We start from the raw sequence: 20,875 nt of genomic DNA on the forward strand, positions 1-20,875 counted from the left end.
GATGAAAATCGGACATGTATTTGTTGAAAAACTGAAATATAAAGCCACGCTGAATCCCACGAGTTGTCGTACAATCTTACACTGCGGACAAGAATTTCATATGCAATCATTTTGAGGATTTTCGGCGTTTCTACTGACAAGAGATACTTACCTATAGCTGCTAAGTCGAAGAACGAAAATGTCATTAGTTCAGACATATTTTGGAGCTTTCGGCCAAAACTTGCAATCAGAGATTTACTGAAATCACGCATTGCCCTACCGTATCGTGCTTCTAGGGAAGGGGGGGGACGGGTCCGTAACGGCAACGTTCTCGCTAGCCCCCCCCCCCCCCCCCCCCAGCAGCGCGATACACTTAAATTTCTGAGTTTTGGCTGAAGGCTTCAAAATATGTCTGAACTGCTAACATGTTCGTTCTTTGTCTTGCAGCTCTCTTGCCGGTAGCGATAAAGGCTCTTTGAAATGCCAAAAATCGTATTTTTTATAATAGTTTATTTGGATTGTATTTTGCAAAGAGGAACCAAGAGCATGCCAATGTTGCTAGGATTGTACAACTTGACACTCTATGTAGTGAGACCACTGAAATCCAGAAACAATGAAATTTACCTAATTTCATTGTTTCTTTTGATTATAATTGGATTACAGTTTGCAGTAGGGAACCACTATCTCCGGCTCTCCCATAAAAGCACATAGGTACCTACATAGGGAAACAAATGGCGTGTGTTGTTTCTAAAATGGGCCAGAAAGAGTGGTTCCTTGTTGCAAAATTTAATCCAATTAAGTAGTGATCAATTATTACTAAGAAATATTTTTTTTACCCTCTTCGAACGAAGTACCACAAGGCGGGGTCTTTCAATTTGAAAAGAAGTTCATACCCCCAATCCCTCCCCAAAAAACCCCCGAAAAATTTTAGGAGGCCGAAAAGTAGGTAGCTTTCTTTGACCTAGTGAAATTAAGTGACATACAACTAAAATTAGTTGCAATATTTTCCTACATTGCAAATTGCTTTTCACTATGGTACTTGGAGCTTGTTCGACTGATCGTTTGAAATCGACATTTATTGTCCAGATGATGCACAATTTCAGGTAAAAAGAAATTGGCACTCTAGTAGGTATTTAAGTATTGTTGCAATTGGAATGCAAATGTATGCAAAAAATGGAATTGCAAACATTTTTTGTTACTTATTGTTCATTAGTAAAGTTAGAAAGGGATTTTTTTTTTTTTATTTAATTATTTGATCCTTGAAATTTCTAGATTATATCCTCCTGATTAATTGGACTTAACATTGCAAGGTGAAGGATTAAAAATCGAGCAAGAAAAAAGTAAAACCACTAAGAGCTCTTAGACTTCCCAGCTCATTCCTATCAACCTTTTTTATTTGAAATACCCATTGCTGTTACTTAGTTTTAGGTTTTATTTAAAAAAGTTTAGTAATTAATTCGTTTTACACGGTGCAGTTTAGAGAAAGAAACATCAAGAAAAGTGCCTGGATTCAGAGGCTCATCTTTGGAACCTAAGAGTTTCAGGTGAGCAAACTGGGAAAGAACTGGTGCTCACTTATTTTAAATCAGTGTTTCGTTCATGTTACCTGCAAAGATAACATTTGTTTGCATGCAAATACTGATTTGCAATCGTGTCCTAATATTCTCTTATACATGCGGCATTAATAGGGGAAAATGAGTTAAATTTCTCCACAGAAAAAGAGATTAGGACACCCAAAAAGCTTGCAGTACAAAGGCTTCTACCTTATGTCCTTCCAGTCAAGGGAGATAAGTAAAAAGTCATCCAGTTTCTCAGTTATTCAGATTCTCTACCGTAATATAAATAGGTCCTTCAAGTGCACTACGTACGTTGAAAAAATCAAAAGAAAATAAGAAATGAATCAAAATATATAATCTTTTAATGCTACAAAAGAGAATGTACATTACAGTCTATTTACAATTTATCAGTTACACTTTACAAAATTATAAAAGAGAAGAGGGGGGAAATTCGTTGGCTCACACATTCTCTTCAATATTTTTAAGTTCATACATTATCAAGGGGCGCCATCGATGAACATATATGACAAAGTTGCAAAATAATTTCAAAAATTTCAGTTTAAAAATAGATTTAAGTTTCATCATTAAAATAAATACGTACCATTTAATTACGTTTCTATGAAAGTATATAAACGAAGTTTCTTTTTCTTTTAAATTAGTAGGAACACTTTGAGATGAGTATTGTCTAGAACAATTTTTAGGATATTATAAAATACCTCACTAATGTTGAAAAGAGATAAAAAAATAAAATTCCTAAAATATTCATATTTTTAACACGTTGTGATTCACCACCAATTTTAAAGGGGCAGCCTTCAAATAAAGATATGGACATCTTCATGGATGCAAGAACTTCAGGAGAAATTTGCGTGATAAGCATTTGATCCAAACCTCAGTAAAGCCTCGAGAAGAGAAGTTTCAATGGAATAACGAGAGTTTGAACTTAATGTAAAGTATAGGTATTTCAAAGAAATCATTGATACTGAGTGGGTTTGTGTCCGTGTAAAGTTTGAGAGAGACCCAACTAAAAGTGTAACTTCCTATTTCCTTATCTTTTTTTTTTTTTTTATTAGGAGAATGAAACATAAATTTATTCACAGGAACATCAATTCCATTAAACACTACCCAAAGAAAGAGGGAAAAAAAAATCTTTGTCCATGATAGGGCGGATATAAAACAAGATCGACCTATGCTGGTCATTTCAAAATTACATTGTACAAAATGCTTTTGATCTGAGTTATTATGAACAAACATTTTCAACCATTGGGCATCACTGAGGAGAAAGGATTCATCTAAACAGGAAGTTTTTGAGAACAGAGTAGTAAAATACCTGCTTTGGCATTGTATTAGACTGCAATATTATTCAGAAAATCTTTTGGGGTCTTGAAAATTCCAGGAATATAGTTTCTAATGCCAGGGAACAATAACTACAAATTCACCCCAGAGAGGGGAAGAGGTATGGGGGATTTTCTCCTTTTGCGCTTTCAAATTTGATTCTTCAATCACTTCGAGGGGATTTTGTTCTGCAGGGTCTCAATGAAATATTTCAGTCTTGAACTGGAATGTTAGTGAAAGGAGCTTACTTCAAGACCCTGAGGGTTTCATCTCTAGTTATTCAAATTGTATTTAATTTTGTTCAAATACACCATGAGCCGGAACTAGCAAATAATTCCTCTTTGTAAAACAGAAATCTCCAATGACGTGGGCAGAGAAAAAGAGCTGCACAATCATTGCCTACCGAGGGTGTAGGAGTGTGCACTCCGTTTCCCTAAACATGGTGGTCGCTCATTCATTCTTATAACTTATCAAGAGACAAGATTTCTCTTCCATTGTGCTTCAGGACACATAACATTCACATTCCTTACACTGTGTGTAATATAATAGAATCTCACTTTAACATTATCACAATAGCACCGAGCTAACCTGGCCTTCCATACGATGATGCAATATCAACAGAAAAATGGACCAAATGAAGCATGGAGACAGTAAGAGGGTCGGTGCTACAGTCACCATTTTGCTTTCATGATGCGTACGTCCAGTTTTGTAAGCAGTTCTGTTTGAGCACATTGTGGCCAACTTCCAAATTAAAAACTTTGTCCTCTGTAGAGACTCACTCATAGGAGAATTTAGTGAATGTTTCATTTTCATGGATCAAGAACTGTAAAAAAGACTGTTCAAGAGCTCATTCCTCTTAGACTTTACTAACTCATTAAATGTAGAAAATTGAAAAAATAAAAAAATAAGTAGACTTTTTCTTTTCTTGCTGACAAAAAGAAAAATAGAATTTTATAAAATACAAAAATTGAGTGAACAGGGAGAATTGTAGTGTGATGTTAGGAAACCTATAAAAATTTGCTTATGAAAATTTTCATATGAGACCAAACTTTTGAGTTCTTTGTAAAAGGCCCATCACGCCTGGAAATGGGATCTTGTGCACACGCCAATTTTCAATCATTTTATTCCGTCGCAATTGTCTAGGAGCCACCATTTCCTGCAGTTTGCAGTTTAAGTTTTGATAATTTGCCTTGTGGATGAAGTCATGCGTTGAAAAATGTAAACCTAAAAGTGGTCAGTGGTCTCTGCCACTGAGGGGGCAGTCTTATTTCGGATTTCGCATGCTTTTTCATTCCACTGTCTAAAACAGTTTCTTTCCACGCTTTCACGCGTTCTCACACTTGTTTCCTTACCTCTCACCCTAGTTCTTACATTATTTATCGTTCAATGTTGCCAAAAATACAAGAGTAGGAGGGAGATAAAGAGAGAAGGACAGATATGTGCTGAGCAGGGTTTCCCTTGAGTTGCATACAGCTAATTCTTGAGTACTGAGAGGAACAGAGATCTTTTCGACTCATTCTAGCCGCGCTGGCTTAATTATATGGGCATTTTATCAAGACTTTAACAGCAAATTGTAGGGAAAACAGTGGCTTGAAGAGAGTTGGCGCTATAATGACTTTACATCAGCATCAATCAACCAATGCGATGGAATGAGAAAATGGAAAATTGGCGTGTGAAAGTTGGCGTGTGAAAATTGGCACATCAGATAAATTTATGTTTAATCGAAAGGAGATAGAAAAACCGCCAGTTTGAATCTTGAATCTACTTCCAATGCGATACTAAAGACATCTGATCTTCTATCAAACTCTAAGAATGTGTAAACTTATTCAGCAGGACTTAAGCTTACAGATAGATGATATGGCTGATTTTATAGATAGGCGTAAGGGTTCCTCTAGTTCTCTTGTAAATTTCCTTTATGTAGTAACATAAAAATATCAAGGAAGATCGGATGGTATTTAAGAAAGTTCTATCTAATAGCAAATTTTTGGATATCATATTCAAAAACAAAATCTAGTGGCTCTTCGAGAACGCAATCATTACTTTAAACTTCAATACCACACTTACAAAGAATTTTTGTCAAATTTTTCAGACAAAAAAAGTAATATAATTAAATTGATGATGCCTTCCTAGGAAAATTATTGATTGTAATTTTCTAAAATTTATTAAAGTAACCAGCTAAAACATATAAAAAAATTGAACATAGAGCTGATTAATTGTGAATTGTGTAGGTGTATCATATTAGAAAAAAAGATTGCAAATAAAATGAAGGGATTTGGCGCCTTCTAAACTTTATTATTATTTAATATAATGTTCTCTCCGACCTCCTGAGCACAACAATTTGAAAAAATCGAAACTTTTAAGTGACAAATTTCAGAACACGGGGTCTTAAAAAGGGATATTTTTTAGCTTATTTGTAAACATTATCTAGTAGAGATGTTGCGACACCTAATTGGTGATCAAAGAAAGCTCTCTATTCTTTACTGGCCGCAGGGATGGGAAAGATGTTACTTACTCGTATACCTATGTTTTAATAAAATGTTTTAAACATGTTTTAAACAATGTTTTAAATGTTATAATAAACGAACCCAAATTTTTCTGCTTGACAACTGCATGGGCTGAGCGTCATACCAATTTCCATGAACTGACCCATCTGTGGATCTGACACGGAAATTAAGTAGTGTATTTCTTTGTATATAAATTATGAAAAATTCACTATTCAGACCAGCTCTCCTTTAAATTGGCACAGAGAAATTTTGATTATTAGAGCAAGCTGAACTCAGTGGGTCATGGGGAACAGTTATTCAAATAGTATTGAAATTCAGCCATGGCTGTATCTTTTCGTTTCGCGGTCTCCTTTACAATCCAAAAAAAGAACTCTCGTAGCTTTTTGAAACATATTTGTAAAAACTGGCAAAAAAAGATACACCAATGCAGTACAGACCAATTGCAGTAAAATACAAAATCAACTAAAAAGGTTAACTTGTCAGCTAAGAAAAATGAAAAAAAGGCTTTTGAATAGAGCTTGAAATTTCATTGAATGATTGAAAAATACTCAAGCTCGATTTGGGAGTTGTTACAATTGGATCTTAGTGCACAGACAATCTTGGGTAAGGATAAAGCATTTCAAATACATCGGTACTTAGAAAACTAATTTTAATTAATTCATGCTTGGAAAAGTAGTTGATTATAAAATTAGAGAAGGTGGAAGAAAGTGAAGGATGGGGAGAGAACTCACCATTTGACAAACCCAAAAACTTGCTACATAGAGACAAAGTCTGCGAGTTGTTCAAAAGTTTATCACAGCTGAAGATTTCATGTCAAGAGTTAACATATTCTACATTTCTATATACAAAATGAACAGTCAAAATAAAGACAACACAACAATAGAGTCTTCCACTTTCCTACAAATTAAAGCAAACAAAGCAGTATACAATGAAGCATGATGCCAATAGAATCATTGGCTTTTTCCTAAAAAAAGTTATATGAACTGGAATGATCACCAACTTGAGAATTCGAAGTAACCTATTTCGGTTTGTTTGTTCTTTTGTTAACTTAACATTATTATTTTTAGGACTGAAAAATTCTTCAAATTTGACTTCAAAATGAAGAAAATATCTACCACTGTTTCTACTTATCTCTGCAGCAGATAATGGTTAGAGAATACATTTTTGCAGGTTTATGTGAGTCACTAATGTAGGTAGGCACCTCTTACAATTAAAAATTATACTTATTGAGATTTATTTATTTTTGCAGGTAAGCAAGATCACATTTATAAAAAAAAAAGAAGAAAGACACCCAAAAAACGTCCAAAAGGTAAGGAATATTAATGACTTTCGTAAGGCTACTTTTAAAACTGGATAGGAATGAACTGCTATAATTTTAACTGAGGACAGTTTGATGATTAAGTTTTGCAAATTAAAGGACATGATTGGCGAAATGAAAAAATTGTGGATTTAAAAAAAAAAACAAAAAAACAGGAAGGATTAATTGAGCAGTACTATAGGTAAACTCAACTTAAAATTGATTAACTTAACTCAACTTAATATTTGAAGTAAGATCAGGACTTGGGGAACACTTTACAGGTACTTTGCAAAGTGGGACGGCTTAGGTTAGGGATTTTATTTTACAAAAAGTTGCCCAAAGATCAATGTCAAAAGCTGAGCACTGTGGATTTGGATCCAAATCTCTTAGTGGTCAATCGAGGGCACTTTGAATAACATTGAGGTACCGCAAGTTGACATATTCATTTACATGAAACTGACTACAATATGGGAGGAAACATTCCAAAATTTTAGGCGCTCACATTTAATCAAAATACTGCATTGAAAAATAATAGGTATCTGAATAATACTAACTAAAAAACATTTTTGAAAAATGAGCTCATCTTGAAACTTTTATTTAATTCTTGCATTTTGAAAAATTGGAAAGTGCACTAGTGCACTAGTTCACAGTTATGTATTATGAGCTCCAATCGAAACTAAACACACATCATCCAGAAAGCCAAGATAGCGTCCAAAAATGTCCCTACCGACGCAGCCAAAGCTTAAATTGAGGGATCAGCCACAATTCATGGTACATGCGGCTGTCCATTGATGACAGCTGCATGAACCATGAATCGCCGCAGAGGGATCCTGCAATCGAGATTGTGGCCATGGTGGTAAGGATACTTTCAGACGCATCTCATAAGTAGCTTTCTGGGTGATGCACTTTTAGATGGGAGCTCAAAATACGCTGTTTTCAACTTGTTGAGTTAATACTGTAAAGAAGTGAGAGAATATTCCTGTGAATAAAAAGTCCCCTACTTTTTAAAAATGAAAGAATTAAAAATTGTGAAGCAAGCTCATTTTGAAGGCTTCAGCATTTAGATGAAATCAAAATTAGTCTAGAAATCAATTCATGACAAAAATAACATTCAAAATTTTTTTCTTCCAGAGACTTGACTGGCAGCTTTTAAAGGTGACCTTGTTATTCTGAGGCTTAAGATTTGTTCCATTAAACTAATAATTATCAACATTGGAAGACTTGCTTCGGGTACAAGGTAAGTTTACCTTCAAAACACGTTATATTAAATAGTTTTTGATTTTCCCAGACAAAACAAAATTGAATAGATAATTAAAAGAAGAGGTTGTGTCCAGCATTTTGACAAACTGAGTTTTTCAAAAGAATCTACTCCTGATAAGAGAGGGAAATCACCTACAAGTACTCACAGGGGTGTAGAAAGTTTTTCAAAGCAGAACTGAAAATCAGAAGTAATCTCAGTCTCAGGATTTCCTCACTCTTAGAAAATTTCCTCACCCTACAAAAATTTCAAAAGAATGCGTTGGGCTAAAAAGTTTCAAAGATCAGAATGCTTTTGTTTGTTCAGATATGACTATTGTCTGAGTCACAGGCATGTATGTTTGGAAAATAAGCACATTTGCAGACAATTAGAATCTTCACATTAACATGAAACTGATCACAATGTGAGAAAAGCTCATCCATCACAATAAAAAACTTGACTATAAAAAGAAAATGCAAGACTTTCAGATATGACCCCTTAACTTTATCAAGATACCTGGCATATGTTGAACCGTGGGTACAAAAACAAAAAGCACAGAAGATCAAGCTGATCATTGACACAGATAGACAAAACGATGGACAAAGAGAAGATGGAGTGATTTAATGTGTTGAAAAAGGTGGTTCTTTTAGACTAAAGGGGACAATGATGGACTCACGATGGAGTATTTTGTAGGCTGCCATTCATTAATCACTTTCTTACCTCCTTTGTCAATTGCAACCACCTGCTTCTACCAATAGGTTTGCTCTACTTTCTCTTGTATCTTCTTTTATCTGTAGCATTGCCTAGCAATTTCAATAATCAGCCCGCAACAGAGGTGCAAAAAGTTTCTGACCACCCAACTGGCCCGATCTCGTGCTGGTCACCTGAAATGGTGAATACCCTGTTAGAACAGAGAAAAAATGATGAAAATCCTTTCAATACAGCGACAAATTGGGGAGCCTCATCAGATTTTTTCACAATTTTGAGTTCTACAGCAATTTAGCGGTGTCAAAGTCCAATTGTTTGGTGGAAAATTTGTTCTTTTGAGTACATATTGGCGGGTGGTGATGATGACTTATGCACAAAAATAGAGGAAGATCAATTAAATTTGGAGGAAGGCTAGGAACTTTCTACACCCTTGCACGAGACGTTTCATGTTATTAGATGATTATGACATGAAGACTTCAAAGATACAAGTGCATACAAATTTTAAGACCTTAAGATGTATTTGTAGTAAAAATAACTGCTGACCTAAAATTTGAATCACCTTCCAAAATGAATAAGGAGAAGTACAAACATACTCAATACATTGATGGAAAAAAAACAAAAGAGAGAAAAATAGAACAAACTTGTGTATGTTGAAATTGGATGTTGAGATAAACAAAAGCAATTGCAGTCAAAGAAAAAGAGATGACTTTCATTAGAATCACTTATTTTCAGTCTTTAAAATCATTATTTGGGTAAAATTAAGGTCCTTCATCAAAAAAGCATCACTTGAGTACAGGCATTAAAAGAATTAAAAAAAAAATTGAAGAACTGGGTGACATTCCTTAAAATGGCTTTTGCTCTTACTTTCTTCCCTTGTAACTCAATCATACTGCAGTCTTATAATACATATTAAAATTTAGCATACGTTGAAACAAACCGTACATTCTTCAGAACATACAAAAATTATACATTTATCATACAATGTACAAGTATGCATACAAAAAGAGAAAACGCAAGACTTGTTGCTACAAAAATAAAACAGTTTCCTAAATTACAAATGATTGTACCTATAGGTACGCTGAAAATGCCAGGCAAAAAAATCGGTGGTTTGAAATGACCTAGGGAGGAACACTAGCTTTGAGCAATAAAAGAGAAACAACAGTGCCAGGCTAACCAGAATATAGATTAAAGCAGAAAACAAATTCCATTGGAATTATTTTTCTTGAACCCATGTTTGAGAGTAAGCTCAGCATGTACAAAAAATATCATTAGTGTTATTGCTGTCAGTAAGGAAAGAAGGAATTGATTTCAAAGAGGGTTAAAAATTGAAAAAAAGAAAGAAAAAAAAGAGGAAGATGCCTGTAAAGACGGACGACAAGTAAATGAGTAGGAAGGATACTAGGAGGAAATTGTTTGTGACTACCATACCGAGTATTACATGAATGGAACTTGTAAATATGAAATTAAATCAGTATTAATCCTCTCATTTGACTTGAAGTTCCTGGCCAGCATTTGCATTAATTAAATTTTGATCAGAAAATTTTCCTGTAAAACATTTGTTTTTTTTTCTTTTTCTTATAAAAACTTCCAACTAAGTCACACTCAAAATCAACTTTGAATGACAGGGAGGAGTAGCTGCTTCACATTTAGCTGTGGAGAAAAAAATAAAAATGGACGTGGTTCAGATTATTGGTCCTTGAAAAGGCTGGAATTTTTCAGGATCCTAAAAACCGATAGTTGGACCAGAAAAAATTTAAACAGAGAGAAACCAGCGGAGAAACGACAGCTACGGATCTACATATCACAATTAAGAGTGAAACAGGTAAACCAATGTGTTTAACAGTTTACTTAGAACTATAACACTTGGATTTTTAGCTAATATTCCTCTTTTAATCTCTTTCTTTCTTCATTATTATCTGTTGAAAATTGAGTTATGAGGACCGCAATATACAAGGTCTGTCTGGAAAGTATCCGACCTTGTTGATTATCTCGCCATTAACTATTGATAAGAAGTTGGGGCTTGGGACTATCTTTGCAGGGACTCTCTTGAGTGCAGGTGCACAGCCGTATTATCACACGTTGAATCAGTCGTTGGTAATTTTCTGATTAGTGTATGCTATTCTGCTGCGTTTGTCGGATTTCGTTTTTCCTAAAAAAGACAAAGTCAGGAGAGTGGGGTGGGAGGAGTTTGAGAAGAAGATCATCACAGGTAACGCGTCTTGGGTCTACGGGTACGACTCTGAGACAAAAAAGCAATCGTTAGTTTGGATCGCACCTGGGAGACCTTGCCCGTAGAAAGCTCGAGAGAGTCGCAGCAGTGTGAAGACAATGTTGACTGTCTTCTTCGATCATGAAGGTGTTGTCCATCATGCATACGCTCCCCAAGACCCCTAAAGGTACATAAAGTTTCTTAGTAGCTCTCTTTATTGATAGTAGAGCATTGAGGAGCGTATTCATGATGGACAACACCTTCATGATCGAAGAAGACGGCCAGCATTGTCTTCACAGTGCTGCAACTCTTTTGAGCTTTCTACAGGCCAGGTCTCCCAGGTGCAATCCAAACTAAAGATTGCACTTTTGCCTCAGGGCCGTACCCGTAGACCCAAGACGTGTCTCCTGTAATGATCTTCTTTACAAACTCTTCCCACCCCACTCTCCTTAACTTCCTCTTTTTAAAAAAAATGAAATCCAACGATCACAGCAGTATAGCACGCACTAATCAGCAAATTACCAACGACTGATTCAACGTCCCATAGTACTGCTGTGCACCTGCATTCAGGAGAGTCCCTGCAAAGATAATCCCAAGCTCCAACCTCTTATCAACCGTTGATCGCGAGATAATCAACAAGATCGGATACTTTCCGGACAGACCTCGTATCCTGGCCTTAAGAAGAACTTAAAATAATTTTAGTCTAGCGTGGTTGTTTTTCCAGTGTTTATCTTTGTCATGTGTTCTGGACTACTGTCATGTTTTCATTTTGGTAAGAGAGAATTGTGAACCCTGTCAAAATTAAGTTCTAAGTTGATGGATGAAATATTTTTTTCACAATTTATCTGGTAAAAAAACTGAATTTACCCATGTGATTAGCTTCAGAAGCTTGGATAAAAATGTTCAGAGCTAATGTTCCACTTTAAACATATTGACTGAAATATAATAGGTCCAGTTTACGATTTCACACGTAGCAAGGCACTATATTACAAATGAATCAATAATGTACTAAAAAAACAGTCTTAGCTTTTAGAGTTGTTTAATCTTTGACTTACTCAGCTCCTGGAAGCCCTTTCAACAGCTCAGCTAGCATTTTTGGACAAGTTCAGAGGAACATCTGAAAAATAAAATAAAATAGATAAATAAATAATAAACAAAATAAAGATCAAAGATGCACAAAATTATTTAATTACAATCTCTGGGTTGCTCTTGATCTTATAAATTTCTGATGCAAAGAGAAAAAATTGTTAGGTTGCAAATCCTTCGGTGGTTGAGTCAATGTATATGTGTGCCTGTGAGTTGAAACAAAGTGAAGGTACTTTCAATAAAAATAATGTAAATTATTTTTGAATGAATTTCATTTTTTGGAGTGAGCCTATGGTTTCAAGCTACCTGTAAACACACAAATGAGATCATATCTGTACAAATAGCAGATGTTCAGTTTTCAAGTATTGAGATAATCACATTTGAAGTTCTAAAATAAATGCACTACGATGTCCTTAAAATGAGTAGAGTTTGGCTTACAAGTTTCATATGAACCGAATCCTCTTCTAATAAACGAACTTTAGGAATTTAAATTAGAAGTAATGGTTAATGAGATACAAATAATTTTTAAAAAAAGACGACATCCACGGTTGCAGAGAACTTATGCATATACCCAAGTTTTGCAGTAGGGTAATGGAGAGGAAATAATTGAAACTATCCAGAACTGAATTAATTCCTGCTTTTTAATAATACATTTAGGTAAAAACAAAGTAAACCTGTAGGCAACTTCTAAAAAAAATGAGGAGCAAATTGTAAAATCAGTTGTCTCAAATCGAAATGAAATAAATCCTTCTGCTGGAACAGAATCAAACTGCAAGTAATTTAATTATATGATTATAAAGTAAATTTATCACTCTCAATTAAATGTAAATAATGTTTGCGATTATTGAATTTAGTTGGATATCCCTGGAATAGGTGAATCCCCTGGAATCCCTACAGAGGTGATTGCCCTGCAGTTTCCAGTCTTTTTTTACTTTTCCCCTCTACTTTTTATACTTTTCTCGGCTTTATAGTTAACTTGCTGTTCCAGGTGGTCTAAAGCCTTCGAATATTTTGCACAGTTAACCGACAGAAAAACCACAGTTAAAACTAAAACACTGTGGTGAGTACAAAAATATTTATAAAGGACCCCGCACACCTCTTATGGGAAGCTACACCATGAAGAAACCTTAATTGTTTTTAACCATTCGATTCTCCTCAAGATGCTGATCAAAAGTTATCACGGCGTCAACTTTCTACGATGCACTGTTTTCGCAAAAAACGGCCGAGAAGATTTGATTATTTCGGCGACAATGAAAAAAAAAGAACAAAGCATTCAAGAACAAACCCGATGTAAATGAGGAAAAAACGTAGCGCGTGTCCGTTCTCTTATCTGTACCTGCCGACTCTGGGGCCATCCCCTCCTGCTCTCGCCCAGTTGACGTTCACTGTTTTTCTCCGACTTTCCTGTTCTTATGCTCCTCAAGAATCTGATTTGGATGATCGAGTAAAACGGCGCGCGGAATCCGAGATAAGACTGCCGCTGGGTGCGGGAGTTCCCCTGATTTCCTTCAGTCGGGTGCTGAGATGAGGAATCTTTCTGGCTTTTTACCATAATTAAATAATTGGATCCTCTCGGCCGTTTTTTGCACAAACAGTGCATCGTAGAAAGTTGGCGCACTGATAACTTTTGATCAGCATCTTGAGGAGAATCGAATGTTAAAAAACAATTAAGGTTTCTTCATGGTGCAGCTTCCCATAAGAGGTGTGTGGGGTCCTTTAATTCAAATTATGCACCGCACTTTTTCTCCTCAAAGGAACTCCACAAAACGAGGATATTGTAGGGTGTCTTATCAATTTTAATTTCCTTATCTCCCTATTTTCACCCCCCCCCTCCCTCCCCCTAGAGGCAGTGATCATCTATTAAATCTGGATTTTTGGGCATATCATGGTGTGTCTGGCTGATGGCATCATTGTGGAACCCATTGATGACTTCTTCCGGGAGCAGAATTTTCACTATTTTTGTACTTTTTCTGCCATTTTTGAGTGTTTTCTGTAGATGAAATCACAGTAAATTTTGTTGATGAATTACACGGAGCGCATGATACTGACTATTTTGGTATTTTTGCGGTTTTTTCCTCTTTTATTCTTGTATGGCATTATCGCCTGAACTGAGCTTTCCCCAGGCAAGAGTAAAATTTAAATTAGGCGATTTTACTGAGAAACCAGAAATAGAGGGGTAACATGTGTGACATATGCGTTTGCTGCTGTGACTTAGTTGACCGTTAAAGCATAGCAAAGCCTAAGAAATTACCCCTGAAAAAATAGTGCTTATCTAAAATGTGAACTATTTATTGAAGCTGCATGTGGATTTTAGGAGGCCTACTGAATAGATATATATCAGAGAACTACTGAAATTTATATGATTTTGATGGGATTAAGAACGGAGGATGCAGGGGCAAGGAGCGAAAGACCACACAAAGCAATGAGCCTGTTGCAAACTTTTGCTAGAGCAAAACTAAGAGTTGTTTCTTACAGATAATGCCTCAAAAATCACGATGAGCGCATCGGCAAAGTCTGAAATGCACTCATAACTTCACAATCTGCGTAAGAAATTTGCGGTTTTTTGAGCTTCCCGCTTCGAAAACGATACTACGGTACAGGTGAACATTTTGTTAGAGGAGTCGTTCCATTGGCGGCAATACTCATCATGGCCGACGCCAGTCCACCAAAACACGTGTGATGGGACGAGATAACACCTGAACAGGATTAAACCAGATAACAATCGGCGTGTTTACGTTCATATTTTCCTCGCCTGCCTTAATTGACCTTGAACTCTCCTCGAATTACGCGAGGAACTGCGCAAGCGTCGGCCATGATGAATATTGCCGACGATGGAGCGACTCCTCTAACAAAATGTTCACCTGTGCAGTAGTATCGTTTTTGAAGCGGGAAGCTCAAAATAACGCAAATTTCTTACGCAGATTGTGAATTTATGGGTGCATTTCAGACTTTGCCGATGCGCTCATCGTGATTTTTAAGGCATTATCTATAAGAAACAACTCTTCATTCTGCTCTAGGAAAAGTTTGAAACAGGCCCATTGTGAGAACACTGGACTGCAGCACCTGAACATAAACGAAAACTTCCTCATTTTTTAAGACATTGAGGAATGTCAAAGGTTCGAATTTGATCTAATTTGGCAATTCCTCAGAGGCATCACTTACTTGCAATGAAAATTCATTAGAATCTGCCCAGTAGATCTCCAAATTTCACCAGTGCAAGAAATCACTTTTTTTTAAAAAATATTCTTAGATGGTTTGCCATTTTATAGTGGTTTCATGTATAAGATTTCTGCCTCTCCTGATTTTGTATTTAATGTCCTGCTTATTGTTGATGTGTAAATTAATTGATAATGTGACTTCAAAATTACTTTTATAATACTTCAGAGCACTCCCTTCAAAATTTAAATAAATGAATTAAGAGTCTTACCTGAGGATCCATCATCTCTCTTGAACTCTCCTATGGCAGGCTGCGTTAGTGGCGTCCACGATGATGGACTAAGAGGTGAGAACGCTGGTATCATAGGAGGATAAAGAGTGTTTCGAGGGAGACTAGACATGGCATACAGTGGCCAATAAGAGGGTGAACTCCTGTAATGAGATAGACCTGAGTAGAATGAAGCCTGTGGATGAGGCAAGAATGGTGGATGCATGGACATCGCATACGGAAATTGCGGGTGGGTGGGCTGTGGCTGAACAAGAGTGCCTGCTTTCGGCGGAGGTGGCGATGGTGTCACTGAAGTTGTACTACTGCAAGCACTGGGGCGCACTGACTCTGGTGAGGGCGATGGATTCACAACATATGGATTGCGAGACTGCGAGGAATCAAAAGATGCTGAGGATGCTTCACTGCCCGAGCAGCCTAACAATGATCGCAAGAAAGAAGGCTCGTCTTCTCTTGCTAGGATTGATGTAATACTATGACTGCTTACAGGTTTGGCAGGTGCTGGCGCAGTCCGTGCTCGATGCCTCTTGGTAGAAACTGCTATCTCATCTAAACTGACCTTTTCGAACTCCCGAAGAATTCTTTTTCGCGGTGAGACAATGCCAGGATCAATTCTTGCAGGATTAATAGTATTCTCTGTTTTAACGACTGATACATGTATTCTCTCTTTTAACCTATATACAATTGAGCTTAATTTTGCACCAATCCCATTCTTTTCTTTTTTCTCCTTTTTCACAGACTTGGAAGTAGCATGATGAGATGAATCATCTTTAACTTCTATTTTTGTTGGGTCGTAAGGCCGTCTCCGCTTCCTCCGAACAGAATATGAAGAGAAATACTTCCGCGGCAGAGGTCGTATCCTGACCATGAATTGCAATTCCTTGCTAACATTCCGCCGAGGGTTCGACTGTTTCCAACTGTGGTCTCTCTGCCATGGTGATGATTGAATTGAAGAATTATCATCTGAAACTGTAAATATAATAAGATAGATTTTGGCAAAGCAATGAAACATTATAGATATAGGACAACTTGATGAAAGTGGTTCATTACTGGATAAGCTCAATGATAAATTTGTTCTATTAAAATTCTAATAATCGTCATTCAAAGTGTCATCAAATAAATAAATTCATAGGGTAGGTATTAATCCTATCGTTTCAATTACCACTACCTAGTTCAGCAAAAGGGTCATGCCACGCCAAATCAGACCAAATATTGGTACTTTTTGATTTAACCTCTTCAGAAATGGATGAAATTTGGCAGACTCATACTGCTCAGTGACCTGAGTTGAAAAACTTAAATTTAGGTTTTTTTGGATGCCTTGTTCAACCTTTGAGGTTCAGGCATTAGGCATTAGTAAGAAAAGCATTTCAGGGACTTTCCAATGGTACCAAAATGGTTTGGTTTGGATTAACCACTACAAGTTACAGACTCTTGAAGGTGCCATGTCCATGAATATGCCCGCACTTTAGAGCTCAACAAAAGTTGAATGAGGCACCCAGAAAAAATTTAACTTTAGGTCTTTCAGCTCAGGTCACTGAGCAGTATAAGTAGGCCAAATTTTATCCAATTCTGAAAGGGTAAGATCAAATCACTGGTCTGATCTGACATGGAATAACCTACAGATTTTTTCTTCTTTTTTAAGGTATTGATGAATAAATTCGGTCAAACAATCAAATAATCTTGCTAAAACCCAGACTCTCTTCATTCATTTCATTCATAACTCAAACAGATATTTTCCCAAAAATATCTAATTTTCATTAATTATAGATGTGTAAAATAATAAGTTTCTATACCACTGAATGAAGTGCAGTTTTCCAGTCTAGGAGTACCGACAGTAGGCCAAAATGTCTTTTTAGCCACAGGCACCCAACATGTGCGCTCTCCATCTTTTTGATGTGATAATTCAAGGATTAATTTTTCATCTGGAAAGGAGTGTTGCAGTTGATGAGAGACGAATGTTACATTAAAAATGAAAAAAAGAAAAGATGTAAGTAATATATACAAGAGACAAAACCTAAAAATCAATTAACCAAGTTTTTTTTTTTTGGGGGGGGGGGGGGGGCACCTGCTTGGTACTGTATCAGCATCTGCGTGAATTCACAAATATGTGAAAGTCTATGGAGTTGGTCCCCCAATGTGCAAAGACAAATTTCTCAAGAAGATCATACTTGTCCAGTTTAGTTACATAATCAGACTTTAAGTTTTGGTTTTTGATGGTATCTATTTCTTCAGTATTCCAAAGAATGAGTTACAGGAAGTTAGGTCGATTGTGGTGTAAATATATAATACTTCAGTACTTGCATCCTAACTAAACAATTTTTTCCTATTTCTAGACAGACAGTCGTCCGACACCCGTTAAGCATTGAGAGTAAATGCAAGAATCGAGATAGAAGATTTCCTGTTGCAGTCTAAACGTGCGTACACTTATGAGATGTAAACTTTAATAGTTATTGATTGCAAAGGCTTATAAGTAATAATTATAAACAGTTTTGAGCCCTGAGTAAAAAAATTCAAAACTTTAAGCACGTGTTTCCTGAAATTACGTTTTTTGTTCAGCTAACTTCAGCCTGTCATGAGACTAGCTTCTTTGCCTCTTTTTTGTGGCCTTTTTCGGGTCAAACAAGGGGGCTAGGACGAGTCAAAAGAAATCAATCTTTGAATTTTACGACTGTACAGAGGGCAAATATGCCCTTTGATTTTAAACCAATGTGTCCCAAAGCATTCTTTGCAAAAAAAATAAATAAATAAAAATAGAAAAAATAATTGAAATAATAATTCTTGAAAGACCTTTGATGAGGGAAAAAGTCATAACTGTGCGGATCAGAGAAGCAGTAATAGAGCCCAATGAAAGAAACCTTATTTATAAAATTTAGAAAGAAAGTAATTAATGCAGGTGCTAGTTTTATCACAGTTTCCTTCTGGAACTCTTGCTTTCATGTAATACATTTACTTATTTATAGTGGCTATCATTAAATAGTGCATAAATATTGTTGCATCATCAAACTCTCTGTCATCTTCAGGAATTAATTGGGCCTTCTTAATTTAAAATTAGGTAATACCCTGATCCTAAACTGCTGATTGAATAGTAGGATACTTGTGACTGGGTATGTGACATCTGTAACACTAGAAAATTGCAAGAAACTTAATTAAGTCAAATAGAAGACTTTTGAGATGCTTTTAAGTCATTCAGGAAACCACATCCATTCCTGGATCAGTTGGGGGAGTCTGAAGTGAAAAATTCACAACATGCATCGATAGAGGAGCAAACAAAATTTGGTTCTCAGTAAAAATAACTAGTCTCATTGACCTCTGTAACGGATCTTTCTCTTATAACTCCAAATTAAAAGAAAAAGAGAAGGAAAAGCTAGTAGAGACTTCTTATACTATACTATAGTTTGCATCCTGCTACTCCAGGGGTGCAGAAAACGCTTGATCGCGCGCCCAGGCGTGTGAGAATGTGAAAAGGCCCTTACAAATGTGGAAGGAGGGAAAATTTTAAAGGGTCAAAGTTGAAAATCAAAGGAGGAAAGAGGAAAAAGGTCCTTACTTATGAAACTGATGGGAACTTTTTGGGAAAACTGATGAGAAAAATAAGGGAAACAGGCGGGCAGGCACGTGAAAACACAGAGGCTTGGAAGATTCTGCACCCCTATGCTACTCCATTTGGAAAAATTTCAAGAATGAGTAACCTTAGGGAAAGTTCACCTGGCAACAAATGAAAATTTTGGATTTTCTCTCTCACATACTCTTTGACTAAAACTCCCTCTGAATTCCTACAAAAATTTAGATTCTGCATATGATTCTTTACCAAAATGATTTTCATAATTTTTCAGCTGAACAAAGGTGAATTTTAGCTGCTGAAGCTTCTTTAGCCAAAAACGTATTAAGCTCCGATAATTCATAGTTATTTGAGATATTTTGTTACATATTGTGTTTGTGGCCTATCTGATTTGCGAGACTAGCATTAGAGATTTTAAGAGCAGATAACAGATATTTATCTTGTCTGCAGGAAAGGGCAACCGAATGACTTAGAGTAAAACATTAATGATTGTTCTGATGATTTTCAGATGTTGTTCAACGAACACGATTAAATTTCCTGGTTTTGGCATTTCCTCGTGACCAGAGAGGTTCAGTTCGAAAACATCTGCCAACCAAAAAGTTTGAATGAAAAACCCTAATAGCAGCCTTACTTCTCATGTAAAAATTTCCTCCAAGTTTAGTAATAGACAGAGAAAAAAGATAGAATAAGCGATACAGATGAGATAACAATGCCAACACATACTTCAGGTAACAAATTTACTTTTTAGTGTGTTCTAATCCCTCAGGAAACATCCTACTCCCTAATTCAGCAAATTCAAAGGACATAATTAAACATGAAGAAGTTATGAAATATTTTACATCTCTGAGTGACATCAGGTAGGTGTAGGATGCTTAAGTTCTCATTATGAAATAACTGAATTACCAGGAGAAGTCCTCATATGAGACTAAGGAAAAAATTGCTGCTGTCATAGAACCGAGTACATACAAATAGGCAAGGCAGTTGAATTTTAAGTCAATTCTTCAGAGTTAATGGAGCAAGCATCTTACTTCACAATTCGAATGCGAGGAATAATAGTGTGTCAATGTTGGCTTCCGCCACGGAGCCCACCAAGAATACACTTCCTTCGAGTTCACAAAGGGTATCTTTGTTCTTTTACAAGAACATATGATAGCAGGAAAGAAACTGCGGCACAAAGCTACCTTAACTCGGAAAATATAAGTGATTATGACTATGTACAGCAGCAAGCCCTACAATTGTCCAACTACGATAAGGTTGCTGGTTTGAAAGTAAACAAGATGAAGATATAAATTTGAAATGGAGTTACCTTTGAAAAATTTTAGTCTCCCGCCTACAAAACTCGCAGAATTATCAGGGTCTATGTTGGAGTTTGAAACTGGACTGAACGGGCCATTGGAATTCAAAATAGTGCTTTTCTTGCTGTTGATATTTATGTCTCCATTTATGCTTCTATCCTCTGTCATTGTGGCACATGTTGACATTACACAGTCTTCAATCAGCATAGCCTTCATTCCATCATTAGCTGCCGGCAGCTTAGTGATCAGCACGGGCCGAATGGTTGTACAATTTTGTATTTATCGCACTTTCATCTTCAGAAATCTGTACCTAAACGCAGCTTGATTGTAAACTATCTTCGCTGATTCCACCTGCTACAGAAATGGCGTGACAATTCAAAACGTGGGATTCGCACTACGGGAGTGGTAGCGCTATGGAACTCCGGTTGGAATGCATTCCGTACACGATTATGCAAAATACGAAACTGCATTTACGACGAAATGAGTGTATAAATTGGGCAAAACTTAAAAGCAAAGCGGACAATCTAGATAGCGACAAGGGAGTCGGGGATCGGGGAATCACAATCGTTCATGTTTTCACGTCGACAGAATTTCTTCCCACTCATTTCCTTGTCTGAACCTGAACCCGCTATCATAGTCGGAACTCGGAACAGATACTGGAATAGGAACGG

The 20,875-nt window shown here is 36.4% G+C and overlaps 1 protein-coding gene across 1 annotated transcript; it reads right to left on the reverse strand.

Annotated features, from left to right (window-relative positions):
- Positions 1–1,875: 1,875 nt before the first annotated feature.
- H (transcriptional corepressor hairless) lies at positions 1,876–20,844 on the reverse strand. Its single transcript, XM_019048647.2, has 4 exons — positions 20,216–20,844; positions 17,144–17,272; positions 15,336–16,319; positions 1,876–11,939 (listed from the first exon to the last, which is right to left on the reverse strand). The coding sequence occupies exons 1-4, from the start codon at positions 20,418–20,420 to the stop codon at positions 11,905–11,907; spliced, it is 1,353 nt and encodes a 450-aa protein (XP_018904192.2). The 5' UTR covers positions 20,421–20,844; the 3' UTR covers positions 1,876–11,904.
- Between the last annotated feature and the right edge of the window lie 31 nt (positions 20,845–20,875).

Source organism: Bemisia tabaci, chromosome 2, assembly GCF_918797505.1.
Source record: "Bemisia tabaci chromosome 2, PGI_BMITA_v3".
Lineage (NCBI taxonomy): Eukaryota > Metazoa > Arthropoda > Insecta > Hemiptera > Aleyrodidae > Bemisia > Bemisia tabaci.

What these genes read in the sequence shown, in the direction of transcription:
- H (XM_019048647.2), bottom strand. Translation starts at nt 20,420, where the DNA reads ATGAAGGCTATGCTGATTGAAGACTGTGTAATGTCAACATGTGCCACA. An exon ending in AAACTGCACTTCATTCAGTG is followed by an intron (nt 16,320 to 17,143) that starts GTATAGAAACTT and finishes TTATATTTACAG; the next exon opens with TTTCAGATGATAATTCTTCA. An exon ending in GAGAGATGATGGATCCTCAG is followed by an intron (nt 11,940 to 15,335) that starts GTAAGACTCTTA and finishes TTTATTTTTCAG; the next exon opens with ATGTTCCTCTGAACTTGTCC.